This window comes from Talpa occidentalis, unplaced genomic scaffold (assembly GCF_014898055.3).
Source record: "Talpa occidentalis isolate TD23 unplaced genomic scaffold, MPIMG_talOcc4v2.1 talOcc4.12, whole genome shotgun sequence".
Taxonomy (NCBI): domain Eukaryota; kingdom Metazoa; phylum Chordata; class Mammalia; order Eulipotyphla; family Talpidae; genus Talpa; species Talpa occidentalis.
The window spans coordinates 99,207,882-99,223,338 of NW_023601212.1; the positions used below are offsets into that span (position 1 = coordinate 99,207,882).

At 50.5% G+C, this 15,457-nt stretch overlaps 1 protein-coding gene across 1 annotated transcript in view; it reads right to left on the minus strand.

Moving 5' to 3' along the window:
- The window catches only part of LOC119241952 (RNA binding protein fox-1 homolog 1), a 111,217-nt gene extending 96,147 nt beyond the window's left edge, over window positions 1-15,070 (minus strand). The window contains exons 1-2 of the mRNA XM_054693927.1: window positions 14,933-15,070; window positions 13,239-13,481 (exon numbers count right to left, since the gene is read on the minus strand). Of these exons, the coding sequence (XP_054549902.1) occupies window positions 13,239-13,481; window positions 14,933-15,070 (381 nt within the window). The remainder of the gene's footprint in view (window positions 1-13,238; window positions 13,482-14,932) is intronic.
- Window positions 15,071-15,457: the final 387 nt, after the last annotated feature.

The window sequence follows — 15,457 nt, forward strand, 5'->3', positions numbered from 1 at the left end:
TACGTGTGTGTGCTTGTGCAAGCGCATGTGTGGGTGTATTTGAAAGTAGAAGACGATGTTTTATTTCTCATATAACAGCTCTGGCATTCACTAACTTCTGGCATTACATATTTATTTTCTTGTCAGAGTCCCAAAGGGAAGTCCAGTTGGATGGAGGGAAAATAATACAAGAAATGGAATCTATCATTCAAGGGAGAAACTGGAAATATTTTATGAAGAGGTAACTCAAAGATCCCGATGGCAAGCTCAGACTCAAATGTCTCACAGTCTCTATGTCAATGGGGCAAGAAAGCTTGGTGGGACACTATAGAGAGTGGTGGAGACTGTGGCAAGCAGTCTTGGGAGACGGCACATCCTCAAAACAGAGCAACATTATCAGGGTCAGCTAGTTTTCCATTTTTTAATCAAAGTGAGATCACATTGTAAAGTCTTTCATTTTAAAATGTAGATAATTCTATTTGTGAACCCAACACATGAGTAAGTTTTGAATGAAGTCAGCCACTCAACAATATGTAAACTCTGGCCTAGATCAGGGGTCACAAACTTTTTCTGGAGAGGGCTAGATAGTACCTTCAGCTTTGTGGGCCACAGATCTGTCACAATGACTCATTCATGCCTCCATGCAAAAGCAACTGCAGAGAACACATGCGGTGTTACTGTGGCTGTGTTCAAATAAAACTTTATTAACAAAACAGACAGTGGGCCAGAATAGACCTACTGGTCCTCATTTCCAGTCTCGGTCTAGCTACTTGACCGCTTCTAGAGGCCTGTGGGAGGCCGGGAAGAGAAGGGGGAAGACAGGGCTGGGGGCAGCTCTGAGTCCAGCAGACAGCCAGACCAGGGCAAGAGACAGCACAGGTTCAGGTGCTGGTACCATTTCCAACTCTTCTTTCTGACCTCCAACCCTGTGCCCTCTGTCTACACTGCCAACAGGCTCTGTGATCCAAACACAGAAGAAGGTCCCCAAGGGACCCATGTGCCTTGTCTCTCTCCTTGCCACCTCCTGGGGTCCAAGAGACCCTCTGGGGCCTTGACTCCCCACCCCAGCAGCCCCATCTCTGTCCCTTTTGTGTCGCCACTAGAGGAATGTCACCCAGAGACACTGCCTGGAACCCCAGGCAACTCCTCACATAATTGCTAACCTGACTCCCACTTGCAAGCCAATTAGAGGGAAAAGCGGGGAGGGGCCCCACCTCCTGTCACTTGAGAACTGCTGCTACCACCGCTTTTCTTAGTGAAAAAAAATGGTAGTTAATTTCTCCCCCTAAAAAAGGCCAGGGAACAATCTCTTTAAATTACAGTGTTAGAATGTGAAGCAAAGATGCAGACGTCAAATACAATTTGGGTTATAATTAGCGATTTCCTTGTAGCAAGTTTCTCTGGGAAATCCACGCTTCCTCCAGTCAGCTTGCCAAATGGGCTGCGGGCTCCGTTCACCCCTGGGGGCCACTGGGCACCCCGGGGAGGGGTGTCTGGGGATCGGGAAGAATGTGTGTGTGTGTGTGTGTGTTGTGTGTGTGTGTGTAAACTGAGGCAGGTTAGAGCTACACGATCATGACTGAAACAGCAGGGACGTCACTCTAGCCAAGTCAATACTTCTGTGGGGTCATCAGCTCCGTGGGTGCAGACACTTGCCAGGCAGACCTCGCCTTGCACTTGCTCTCCTCCCTTCACCAGTTGCACTGTATTGCGGGGAGCTGCTTAGCCTCCGGGTTGCTGCCTCCTCATGTGGGACATTGGCATCGTGACTGTCCCTCAGTGGCTTACGGCCGTGGATAAGACCCCCTAGAGGCGTGGCTGGTGGCAGAGTCAGGAGGACGCGGGCCGCCCTGCTCTGCCCTCACTGCTCCAGAGCTGGATGACCATGGTTCCTGGTTCCTCTGCGCTCTGGACTCCTCCCCAGACGTGCTGGCCTCCTGTGGGTGCTGCCAGGCAGGCAGAGCTGTGCAGGGCCCGGGCGTGTGGCACGCGCTCCTGAGCTCGGGTCCCACCATCTGCACGTTAGCAATGGACGGCAGTTGTCTCGCCCTTGATCCTCTCTCTTCCAGCCCAAGAAACTTCCATTTGTTTTTCCCCATCTACCAATAGGGATGCACATTGACATCCCCCTCTTCAAAGCACCCAGTGGCCCAAACTCTGAACTGTGTCATCTGTAGCCACACACACGTTGATAGAGAGGAAAACTGCCCTTTTTTACTTCCAAGGCAGGTTGGGCTTGCTGGGACCGGACGGGACGCAGCCCCGGGGCTACTGAAGGAAGCCTGTGGCACTTAGCACTGTCCCAAGGACACCAAGGTCACATGGGGTCCTGTCCTGGAGCCACATATGCACTGTTCCTGACGTCAGGGGAGCGGCTCCTGCCCAAGCCCAGAGGTCGGCGAGCCCAGGAGACCCGGGTGGGTCTCCACGCAGCATGGATCACCTGCTTCCAGGGCCGGTTACTCTTCTCTGGGGTGCAGAACCCAGTCTTTGAGCCTCTGCTCCTCAGGGTCCCTTCACTTGAGGGCAATCCCAAAGCCTTCGAGATGAGATCTTCAGGGATGCAAATAAGGCGACACAGACCACCCCCCACCCCAAGGCCCCCAAAGCAGAGTTTTGATCCAGGAGTGATCGGATCTGGAGCAAAGTGCAACACACAGCACATACCCCTGTGCAAGCAGCGCAGCCACCTGCACCAGCAGGAGAACTGGAAGACACAGACACTGTTGTGAGGGCTGGGTGCCTCGGTGAGAGGAAGGCCCACTGACGGGTGAAGCCTCATACTAAGCCAAAACAGGATATCTGAGAGAGAGGGAGCCTCAAGTCATACAGCCCGACCTCCTCTGGAGGCAGGGCCACTGGCTCTGTCTATTTCCCCGTGAAGATAAGCCTGAGTAGGCGGATTCTGAAAACCACCACAGAACATTCTTTTAGGATGCTGCCAGAGCCTGGTTCCTGGTGCGACCGTCACTGTGTGACTCAGGCAGGCACCTTCCCTTCCGCACTGCAGGTAAGGGGAGCCGGCAGACAAGGTGGTCGTGTCAGACTCTAGCTTGTAACACATCTGCACTCTCCCCCTGGTACGTGCAGTCTCTTAGACATCAGAAATGCAGCCTCACTCCAAGGGCTCTATTTCCTAACTTTATTTCTAGTTAAAAAATAATATCCTGAGATTAATCCAGGGATTATACACTCAGAGGTTGGGAAGAAAATGAAAAATGAATAAAATAGGAGTGAGCAGGAGTGCATACAAAATCCAAATTGCTACTTGCTTTTAAAATGTCAAAAGTGGGCCTTTGGGGAGCAGGGGTTATATCTCAGCACTATGAAGCAATCTGCAGCCACTGGGGCATGAGTCCAATCCCCAGACAGGGAGTTGACCCACATGGCGCAGCAGACCTCTCCTGTCTCCCCGCTGCTCCCCTCTGCAGTGTATTTCAGTAGATCCACCTGTTCTGCTCCCCACCCTGTCTCTGGTGAATCCTCTCACCCTCACACCTCTGGCCTGCACCCCAGTTCTTGTATGCACAGATAAATAAATCCTTTTTTAAAAAATAAAATGTGAAAAGATTTCATAGGGCTGGCACAGCAATCCAATATGGCGGTGGGTAGATGAACAGTAAGGGGTGCTCCTGTGGGTGACCACGTGTCTCCTAGACTACCACAGGGTCTCCACCAGGGATCGTACAGCATCATGCCTAAAGTTTTATCATTCCAATAAGTATGTGGAAAGTTAGTGTTTTTTTTTTTTTTAAACCTGTGTCTCCATAAACCAACCTCATTCAAACTTGTATGTTACTCGCTTGGACCTGAAAGTATTTGAATGTTCAATTCTTATGTGATCTCCTCATAGCTACACAATGAGAAGGATGAGCTGGGGGGATTCTTCCAAACCTTTCAAGTCTAACACTCAAGGGCCTGGGGGAACCATCCAGGAACCCTCAACTGACAGAGCATGACCAGCTTCTTTGCCAGCCTAGAATGTAAGCAGAGCACAGAATTCATATCACTCACTACAAACCATCAGAACATGTGGCCACAAATTAAGAGTGTTAGCGGATGATCGGTTAATAAGTGATTCAAAGACTGCCCACAAAACAGATCAATGCCTGCTTCTAAGTTCACTTAAGAACAAAGAAAGCCACGGTGAACAACGCCACAGAGATGAAGCTCTTCAAAGACCTAGACTACTCATTACAGAGCTCATAGACTGTCCACTTCATCTTCAAATGACCCAGTTACCCCAACACCTTAAAGCTGCTGAGTGTGCTAAGACCTGCTCTAAGACTAAGTGCCTAATCACGGATAGCGACTGCTGAGTCCTGCTGAGGGCGTAGGCTGGTGACAAAGGATACACGTGCGAATAAGCACAAAACAGTAAATAAAGAGAAAGTCAAGATGGAACTTTTTAGATGGCTGCAAGATTTGCAATTGAAATGTGACAACGAATCCCCCAAGGAAACACTAACTCAGATTCAGAGTATGTCGCATCTTCCCTCATTTAGGAAAAGCAAGATGTCTCGGGTCTCACAAACAGAACTTCAGTCATGTGTTTCTCTAGTCAATCTTGACCTTGCTGGATTTAGACGTAGGCTTCGGTCAGCGCACAGCTTGTACCAATCAGTCGTACTCAGGTCTGAGTGACTGAAACTATGTACATGGAAATCATCAAACATAAGAATTACTTTAAAGATAAATCTGAGAATTAAGCCTTAGTTTGACCTCCATTTCTATTTATCTTTAAGTATGTTTACTGAGGTAACATTGCTTTGCAACATTACAAATGTTTTAGGGGTACAGGGTCACACCTCCACCGATGGATACGGCCACAGCACACTTAGCACCAGAGCCCTAATAATCCTCCACTAGGGGCCACGGGGCTCCTCCTCTGCATTTTACTCTTAATACATAAAATTTTGTAATGATTAGGATGGATTTAGTTACCTGAAAATACTGAGGATGGATTCAGAGCAGAGGGAAGGCCATGTGATTGCATCATGGTTGACACGGTCATCTCCTTGTTCTAATGGGTAATATGGCAGTGTCCACTGTGTGCCCAACACTGTGCCCAGCCCTTCACATGAATGACCCTGTGTGGACTTCACAGACAATCTCAACCTCACAAATCCGGAAGGAGAAAGTGGGGCGCAGAAAGGTCACATTCCATGCCCAGGGTACCACCCTGGGTGGAACTGCTAAGTCCTTTCTGTCCACACCTCACTGGCCCCTGGTAGCACATGACCTATTCACCCCATGCTGGTATTTCCTCGCCTGTTCTGAGAGCCTGCAGTCCTACCAGAACCCAAGGCCGCTGTCTTAGACAAATGCAGAGGGGCCTAACACCTGGGTCTCAGATACCCATGGCCATACCTGCTCCTCTTAGAGGTACACTACACTGGGCCCCATCCTGGCCCCAGGCCACCAGACTGGCATGGGTTATCAGGCCTTCCAGGCAACATGGCAGCCCTGGCATGGGGGATGGATGCCCTAAGATGCCCTGGGTGCTGTACACTTGTCCCCAAGCACAAAAAGGAGGCAGAAGCAGAACATTTGACCTCATGCGGGAACACGTGGCAGTGCCAGCGTCCTCAAGGTAAATGTGAACTTTCGGGAAAGTGGAACGGGTGTTGACAGAACAGCTCAGCCATGCTGCCATCTGAAAAGACAATTTTGAAGCCACCAAATGTGTTATTGGACTTTGCTCAAGGCCTAGGTCTCAAATCAGGGCTCGCTGGAAGCCTGTGATATTGCACACGCTCGGGTCTGCGGCCTGGGGTGGGTGAGCAGCCCCAGGGCGGCCCCCGCCTCCAGGGCCATCTCTGCAGAGCAGCCCGCGGCTGAGCCCGCCTGCCAGGGGAGAAGCTGCCCGGTGCCTGGTTAGGTCTCACACCCTAGGGTATGAGCGCCAGCTCCGAGCCCCCGGCTTCCGGCTTCCGGAAGCCCCCGCCTTGGTATTTCAATGATAACAGGGGGATGGTCACACCTCCTTTTTGTGTGTGTGGGGGGGTGCGAGGTGAAGGTCAAGGTTACTTGAAATTGTGCACGGGAAGTGCCGAGAACACAGCTGAACCCTCACGGGCAAAATCTATCACTTCGAGGCGACTGTTTCCCACTTGCTGTTTGGACTCAGTGACTTGGCTCAGGGTGAGACTCTCCCCTCCAGGATTTCTCTGAGTTTAAGACGAGCACAGGAGGACAAAGTCTCCCACCAGGGAGAACATCCGCTGTGATGGCTGCTCAGGAGGGAACAGGAGGAGGCTGCAGATGGCAGGGCCACGGTGGGGTGCGGGCAGAGGAATGCTGAGAGCAGAGGCCAGAGGCCGGCGGGGTCCTTCGGCATGCAGGATAGGAGCGGGGGTTGGGATGCCCCGGAGCCCCAAAAATAGCAGAGGGTGGAGTTCTTATCAGGGGGCTCATCCTTCTATGGAGCCCCCAGACCATGGCTGTCTCCCCTCCATCCGGGAAGCAGGAAGGGCCTCTCCCCAGGTACTGAATCTGGGGGTGCCACTCTCTTGGACTTTGTTGCCCCCAAACTGTAAGAAATAACGTTTGCTGTTTATAAGCCACTCACTTGATAGCGTGTTTGTTACAGCAGCCCGCACGGACTGTGACGGGCATCTGCTTGCATTCGCACACATTTCTAGGCTGTAGGAAATCTGAGTTTTCATCACATCCTCTTTGCTAACGTGTGACTTTTATAACTTGCTTTGCTGTAATTATAACAATAATAGCAGCTGTACAAGTAGTGCTGGTAATGCTAATTACAATTATTATTACAGCTAGTTAACACAAAGGAATGTATTGAGATGTGTTTTTTCCCCGTCTTACCTACCTGATTGGCCTCGAAAGCAGAATCCAGGAAGTTATCACCAGCCCGTGACTTACTTCTTAAGGGTCTGGATGAAATCTGGGGACACACCCCCCAGAGGAGAGGCAGCTAAAGACCAGGGAGAACCGGCCTCCTCCTCCAACGGCTCTTTTCTCTACCAAGCTTCTCCCCAGAAATTGGGGGCCAGGCTCTAGGACCCACATTCTCTCTCCTTGCGGGGCCTAGAGTTGGTGGGAACCTTTTAGACAGACTGCAGAGATGTTAAAAATAGAAGTTGCTATTGGAGATACATGGAAAATTCACCACTTGCAAATCTCTAATTATAATATGTCAAGAGTAAAATACCTTGTCAGGAGCAGTATCGAGCCTACTGTGGCATCAGCTACGCCAGCACAGTGATCTGTGATGTTGGGGGGCCTGTGCTAAATAGACACTGTGCAGCAAACGTCCAGGGCCTCACCCCAACCCTCGGGGACTGGCGAGAGGACCTGGTAAGTCTTTGCCGGCTGTACTTTCAGACATTTCTGGGCAGCTCCGGGTGGAAGGCCTGGTGCCTCCTGCTTCCCTTTTACAGATTCTGCACTTTGCGTGAAATCATGCGCATACATTAGACGTTCCTGGAGCCTGCCAGATGGAGGGAAGTTTTCTTTTACCCAAAACGACTCGAAGAAACCACGGCCTCTGCGGTGGCCTCAGACCGCTATTCAGCATCCTGCACGCCCAGAGCTCGTGCCTGGACACAAACCCCTGGAGAGTCACAGAGCAGGTGCACAGGGCCATGCTTCTGGGGCTGGGGCAATCCAGGGTCTGACCCACTTTGAGGTTGAGTGTCCCGGGAAATGCAGACTCTGTGTGAAGAGAAAGTGTGCTCAGCAAACGTGCCAGGATGCAGAGACAACTTCAGCCAACTTGTCAAAGACCATGTTCTGCTCGGTCATGCCGGGAAGTACAACTCAGAAGTAGGTCACAGACAGCAAAGCCACTTCCTGACGGGTCAGCGAGAGAAATGCCCGTGTGTGGGGTGGTTTGTAGCGAAACCAAGATGGCCCCGTGAGGACTTCCCCCACTTCCCCAAACCAGTGAAGGATGAGGGGCCCCGCACTGCCTCCAGGTCAGCCACAAAGCCCGCCTGCTCCAGCTATGACGGTTCTCTCTCCTTTGAAGCTTCCCGACACATTCTGGACTTTGCAAAGTTGGACGGAGAAGGCAAGAAACCCGCCAACCGCAAGTTCACGCTCTGCAACCTCAGAGGAACCGATGGCCACTCAGGCACCCCCAGAGGCATCTGACCCACACTCTTGCCCTTTGCCTGACTTCAGGAGTCCTGCCGTTGCGTCCACACTCCTGGGTTCTCACTCTGTCAGCGATGACGGTGCCTTCACACCAGGAACCTAAGACGGCACGGGGTGAGCTTCTCATGTCTCCTCATGATCCAGATTTCTGTGTCTTCACAGGTGTACGCCTGCGCCCTGCTGGGGTCTGAGTGTTTGCACATTGGGATCCGAAAGCCCCAGGTGAGTGGGTCAGGATGCAGGGCCTTTGGGAGGTGATGGGGAAGAGCCCTCATGAATGGGATTAGTGTCCTCACACAAGAGCAGGTCCCCTGGCTCTTCTCCCACATGAGGACACTGAAGAGGAACCAGCGATGAACCAGAAAATGGACCCCTGGCCCCGACAAGCTGGCGCCCTGACCTTGGTCTTGCAGCTTCCAGATCTGTGAACATGAGGTTTCTGCTTCCGCTCAGCCGGTCTGCGCAGTTCCTTGTCGCAGTTCGAATGGACCGAGACACTTCCCTTCCGCATCAAACCTGGTGTTTCCAAATGTCCACAGGAGCCTTTTCCGTAGAGGGCTACACTGAAAACCACCCAAAGCCCATCGCAGTAAGCGGATCCACAAGAGGTGGCATGTCCACACCAGCGGATGACACTCGACAGTGCGAGCCGCCACGGAAGCTTGTGACACTCTAGGTGGATCTTAGCATGAAGATGGGGTGAGAAAAGCCACACAATGTAGCACTTAACAGTTGATCTCACTGAGATAAAACTCTGGAAATGGCACGGAGGTTTCATAAAAGGAGATCGGTTGGTTGTCTGAGAACAGGGTGAGGCGGAGGACGGTGATACAAGAAAATATTGAGGGGACTGGATATGTGTGTTATCTTGACACCTGTGAGTATGGCCCCACATGTATGTACACACGTCAGCACTTCATAATTGCACACATTAAGTAAGCACCATTTATAGCAGGTCAACGACACGTCAGTAAAGCTGCATTAAGTATTTCTTTTAAAATTACTGCCCATTGCATCTATACACCATTGATCATAGTCCTTTCTATTCTTCCTAAAATGCTGTCCCTTTCTCTCCTGAGTCATCATCCTCTAGCTCTCACTCCCTGCTCTCCTTTCTGTCCTCTTCCCACCCAGAGGGGTGAAATTAAGCCAACCATCCTACAAACTGCTTTCTCTGACGTCTTTGTTCCTCCATTGCTGCTTTTTTAAAAAAAAAAAAAATATTTATTTATGTAAGAGCTGGGGTACAGGCCAGAGGCATGAGAGGGTGACAGAATTTACCAGAGACAGAGTGGGGAGCAGAACAGGAGGATCTACTGAAATACACGCTGAGGGGATCAGCGGGGAGACAGGAGAGGTCTGCTGCACCATGTAGGTCAGCTCCCTGGCTGGCCTGGAATCGAACTCGCACTGCAGAGGCTGTGGACAGCTTCGCAGCACTGCGCTCAGCCCACTGCCCCACCGGGGAGGCCCTCCATTACTGTTTTTCCTTTCTCTCCTTCACTCCAAATGCTCACCACAGGTAGCGCACACTCCCTGCATATTTCTCACAGAGTCCTCGACCCAGTTGCTTCCTGGTCATCAGGGATGTCCCAACTGCCAGTGTCAGTTCACATCAGCCAGGCGTCCCTGACTTCATTGTCTGGCTCAACCCCAGTCTACAGACCACACTTGTGTCTCACTTAGGAGCACCTTTCCTTCTACACACCACCACCTACGAGTTCTCCAAGGATCTGTCCCTCTCTTGTCACCCACACTTGGCAAATGTATAGATTCAACCCCTCCATCCATGGCTCGCCCTGCTCCCTTGAGCTCCGACCAGTTTCTATTCATCAATATCTTCTATGATGCATTCTGAAGGTGCCTTATCATTGGCTCTGGTGGAACCATCCTTGGCTCATGAATCTGGGTATGGGAATCAAGAGCTCCAGGGCCAAGGCACTCAAGTTTAGCTCTAGCCCTGAACTAAGAGATTCCATAGAAAACAGGGAGAGACTGTTTCCCAGGGTGTGCTGGGATTGGCCCAAGAGTCATCCATTTTGAATCTGGTATAATGGCAAGAGCCTGCTCTTGCCATGACCATCACACAGAATTGGAGGAAGGAGCTAAGCAAGAGGAAGAAGACCAGGGATGGATCCTGTTGGAGCCCAGTGGGTCTATGCCCAAACCCAGCTTTGTCTAAAGTCAATCTTCCTCCTGGGTTTTGTGTATGAGCCAACACATTCCTTCCTGAGTTTTCTGTCACTAGCAACCAGAAGACCCTCAAATATTTATTTCTTACTCAGCCATGGTGTTGGTTGAGACAGCCTCCTTAGAAAGCATTTTCTTCTGCCACCATGATACACAAAGCCTTGAAGACTCGGGCTATAGAACTCACCACGCGACAATAATTTCCAGAACGCATATCCTGCGCTCACTAGCAGATGCAAAGCTCCCTGAGGAAAGGTGCATGTCTGTTCCTTCAGCTCACTGTCCTGCACAGGGCAGAGCCACAACCAACAGAGTTTTTAAGTTCAGTTGTGTTGCTTGCTAATGAGTTTTGTGCGTATGTATAAGAGAGGATGTCAAGCATCTCACCTCCCCAACTGGATTGATTTCTTTTAAGATACGCATAACTAATCCCTTCTTTGAAATTTTGAAATTGTCATTTTATAACTCTTCTCACTTAAACTCTTTTTAATGACTCCCCATCGCTCCTAAGGTAGAATCCCAAGTTACTACAGAACCCGGTAGACCTTTGGGGTGGCCCCCGCAGAGCTCCTCTCCATGCACTGGATGGATAAATCCCTTCATAGGCCCTGGGTTTATTGGTCTTTTTCTAGTTCTTTGCAGAGCAAAGTTCTTCCATCCTTAGGACCTTCGATGCTGTACTCCTTCTGCCTAGAAAGCTTTGTCTTCTCACCTTAAAAATCCTCTTCTGGAAGAAATGTTCCCAGACTACCCATTTGCAGGAAGCACTTCTGCTATTGTTTAACGTCCCATAGTTCTTGTTTCCTTAAGAGCATACATCACAATGTGGGTTGATATAGCTAATGTCACAGTGTATGTTGATACAGCTATCTGAGCAGCCCATCTTCTTGCTCTTCCTCTCACACTATCTACAAGAGGGAGAGGACTACTTCAACTTGGTTCAAGCACACCACCTAGTTTGAGTCCTAGCCCCAGCAGAAGCTCAATAACTATTGTGAGTGAGTGGATGGCTCCCCCACAACAGTTAGTGTAGTTGGCACATGCTGAGGCTTAATAAAGTCTGACTGAACTTTTTTAAAATCCTAGAATAGCCATTATCATAAAATAACCAATAAAAAAATGAACAACTCTGGCGCGCAGACCTCTCCTGCCGCCCGCTGCTCCCCTCAGCAGTGTATTTCGATCCTTCTGCCTGCTCTGCTCCCCACTCTGGCTCTGGTGAATTCTCTCACCCTCCCGCGCTTCTGACTGTACCCAGTGCTTGTATAAATAAATAAATAAATAAATAAATAAATAAATAAATAAATAAATATAAAATAAAATTAAAATAAATAAATAAATAAATGAACAACTCTATCACTCCACCTGGCAATCAACACAACAATAAACATACTCTAAGAGAGCCAGGCCATGTGATGCATCCATCCCTAAGACACAGCAGTCAGAACAAAGAGGCAATAACAACACTATTCTCAACTGCAAAAATTTGCAGAGGTCTACGAATAAATGAAAGAATGTTTTAAAGGAAATATATGCAACAAAGTGGAATAGTATTCAGCCATGAAAAAGAATGAGGTATTAATACATACTACAATATGGATAAACCTTGAAAACATTATTTTAAGTGAAATAAGCCCAGCACAAAGGTCATATATTATATGTTTCTATCCAGAATGCCCAAATCCATTCAGACAGAGGACCAAATGATGGTTTCCAGGGACAGGGGGAAGGGAGAAATGGAGAGTACTGCATAGTGGTGTGGTACTTTGGGGGTGGTGATGAAAATATAGAACTAGATAATGACGATGTTTGCACTCAATTGTGAATATATTTATGCCACTGAATTGTATGTGCTAAAATGGCTAAAATGACAAATGCTATGTTATGGATCTATTTTACCACAATAAAAAGGGGGCTGAAAAAATTTTAGGCTAGTATATATTTTTTTAAATTTTTACCCAAACCTCCAAATAAAGTACCAGGTTGAAAAGTTAGTCAATGGTTACTGTTAGTTACAAGAAATAAGCCACACTTCAAACCAACAAACTTTTTCACAAAAACTGGTTTTCCAGAGGTCTGGGGACAGGAGAAGGAGGCATAATTACCTCCTCCCTACGACAGGTTCTGGACCTGAGCCTGCTGTGCCCGAGCTTCCTAAGAATTCAGCACAACCAGGTTCCCAGATGTTCATATGCATCTTGATGACTCAGTGAGATGGTACAACAAATCAGCACTAATTTTAAAGTCATTTTTGCTTAGGGTTATTTTTGATCCATAGCCAATTATGCCAGTTTTCATTGACGATGGCAATAAAATATTGTTCTTTTGACTTATTTTCTGTTTTTTTTTTTAATATAGTAAATCAATTTCCATGCAATAAAATGTACTCTTTTTGGTGCCTAGACTTCTGTAACCACCGGGTCTGCTACCCCAACGCTCAGCAGTAAAAAAGGAAGAACCAGGGACTGTCCTACAAATGTAGCTGAACAGCAGGTGCCTTAGGCTAAGTTAAGGGTTCTGGGGAGGAAGTGGGAGCTTTGGTCCAAGCACACAAGTTTTGTTTTGGGGTGATGGAAATCTCCAAAATTACATGGTGTGATGGCTGCCTCATTCCATGAATCTACTACAGACCAGGGAATTGTACACCTAAGAAAGGTGTGAATTTTATGGGCTGTACTTTCTATCTCTATGTAACCAGTTTGAGGAGCCTCGTGCTTGAGTCCCAGGAGATGGCACAGTCCTGGAAAGGGGACACGACAGGTGCAGGTGGCCTGGGAGTGAAGGATGTGGCTGGTTTGCAGACGGCACAGGGGAGGACGCGTGCAGACAGGAGCCCGGGGGGCCAGGAGGGCACAGGGCTGGTGTTGAGCGGGAGCCCCGGCAGGTGGGGCGCCCCCAGGCAGGTGCAGCCCCCCACCTTTGGCACGCGCCCCGAGCGCACCACTTACTGTGGCGGTGCCGGAGACCGTCTGCGCGCTGGTGTCCGCAGCGCTCTGCTCCGACAGCGACTGGGCGGGAGGGTACAGGGTTAGCGTGTGCTCAGGGACGGGGGTCTGGCCCGTGTACTCTGGCGCGGGGTGGGGGTGAGGGGCCGTGTATTCCGCGGGGATGCCGTTCTGAGGGGGGGCGAACTGGGCCGAAGCGTAAGGCTGAGCCATGGTGTCCGGGGCGGCGGCTGCTTCCTGATTACCCTGCAAAAGCCAAAAGGGGGAGAAAGAAAAGGTGAGCTGGCACCCAGAGAGCCTCCCCACCCAGGGCCCCTGCTCTGGCACTGGAAGCTGTGCCGTGTCCAGAGCCTGAGGGCACCGATCCCGCTCATCCACCAGACCAGACCTGCCTGCCAGGACCACCTCGGACACCCTGTTGCACCAGAGTGGAAACTGAGGCCCTGCAAGGCGACACCTTTCCCCAACCCCCTGCCAGCATTAGAGAGGGGGCTGCGCCCCCGGGCAGGGCTCCACCAGGGCCCCCTGATTTCATTCCCGCCGGGAGCACGGTTGCAGTCTACCGTGACAGCACAACCTCGACCTGATCCTCCAAATGCCAAGAGAGATGGAATGGCGTGTGCTCCTGAGAGGAGAGAACTCATCTAAGCAGTGAATTGAATCCAAGTTTGATGTGACTTGGCTCATAGAAGGGGATGGGGTGCCTCTGAATGCCCACAATGGTGTGCGCGGGTGCTTGTGTGTGTGTGAGAGTGTGTGTGTGTGTGTGAGTGTGTGTGTGAGAGCGAGCGAGCGAGCGAGCGAGAGAGAGAGAGAGAGAATGTTCTCAGTGCTAATGTGAAACAACTAAAGAAAAAAAGAAAATTCCAGGGCAATCTGGATAAAGATGGTGCCCCCGATACCCCCACCCTAAGTATTTCTGCAAAACCCTGGACTTAACTCTCAGTCTCATTAGTCAGGGCCCCCCCCAACCCCCGCCTGATTTTTTTTTTTTTACCAGCACAGAGTATTACATAACAACCCGCCCTTCAGATCTAGGCAAAACATGCAGTGTGATCGTTACAGTCTAATCAAAAGAATTAAAAAAAAAAAAAAACCCTGAATTCAAACGCTTCCATTTCAGGAAACATCTATCTTTTCCCACCTCCACGCCCACCTCCACGCCTCACTACCACACACACTGGCACACGCGCACACGCGCACACGCACCATGGCATCAGAAACCGTAACCCGGAGGTGCAAATTTTCCACGGTCTCAGACCACACAGAGAGAGAGAAAAACAGGAGCGAGAGAGAGAGGGAGGGAGACTCGGCAATGAAGCACCCCCGAGGCTCCCCTCCCTCGGCTGCGGTCGACTGCATGTGACTTGGGCCCTCCGAGAACCACAGCAGGACACAGACGTCAGGGTGGCTCCCGCCGCCTCGGTCCCGGCCAAAGAGGCTCAAGAGCCGCTCGGCTAAAGCAGCAAAGAGCCTGGCCGGGGCGGGATGAGTTTATTCTCAGATCCAGGCACCGAGCTGGCGCGTGTGTTTAGAGGGGACCTTAATTAGAATGTTAACGATGACACTTTGAGGAGAGCGAAGCCGGGGATAAGTTAAAAACATTTTACAAGTGAAGACATCCCTTTCCACCCCCAGACTGGTTTCTCCAAATATCCGAGCCAGTGGAAACAGAAATGCAGGCCCTTCCTTCCAACCTCTTTGTGAAGCATTTGGGGCTGGTGGGGTCTGTCTGCGCCGGGCATGGGCATCTGGCCACGCCTGGGGACCACCAGGATGTTGGTTGTCAAGGCGGCTGGGGGCTGGGAGCTCATGTCTCTTTCTTCAAGGATCATGTCCGTCTCTCTGCAGGGACTTCCACTCTCAGGCAGTGTGTGTGTGTGTGTGTGTGTGTGTGTGTTGTGTGTGTGTGTGTGTGTGTGTGTGTGTGGAGGCGCCTGGCTGGTACTGTCACGCGCCCTGGCCTGGCTCGCATAGCCTTCCACTCTTGGGTCTCTGGATACGGCCTCGCGTCCATCTAACCGAGTGCGGCCCAGGAAACGCCAGGGAGGTTTGATCCTGGGATTTTGCTGGAGCTGGGGGTGGAGGTCTCTTCCCACGGCGAGGGGTGGCTATAAAAATGTCAGCCTGCAGCAACCAAGACAGCTCTTGAAGAGGGTCTGCCCAAAGCAGAAGTCAGCCAGGGGGATGGAGCCGACAGTGAAATGTCAGCAGGCCCATCC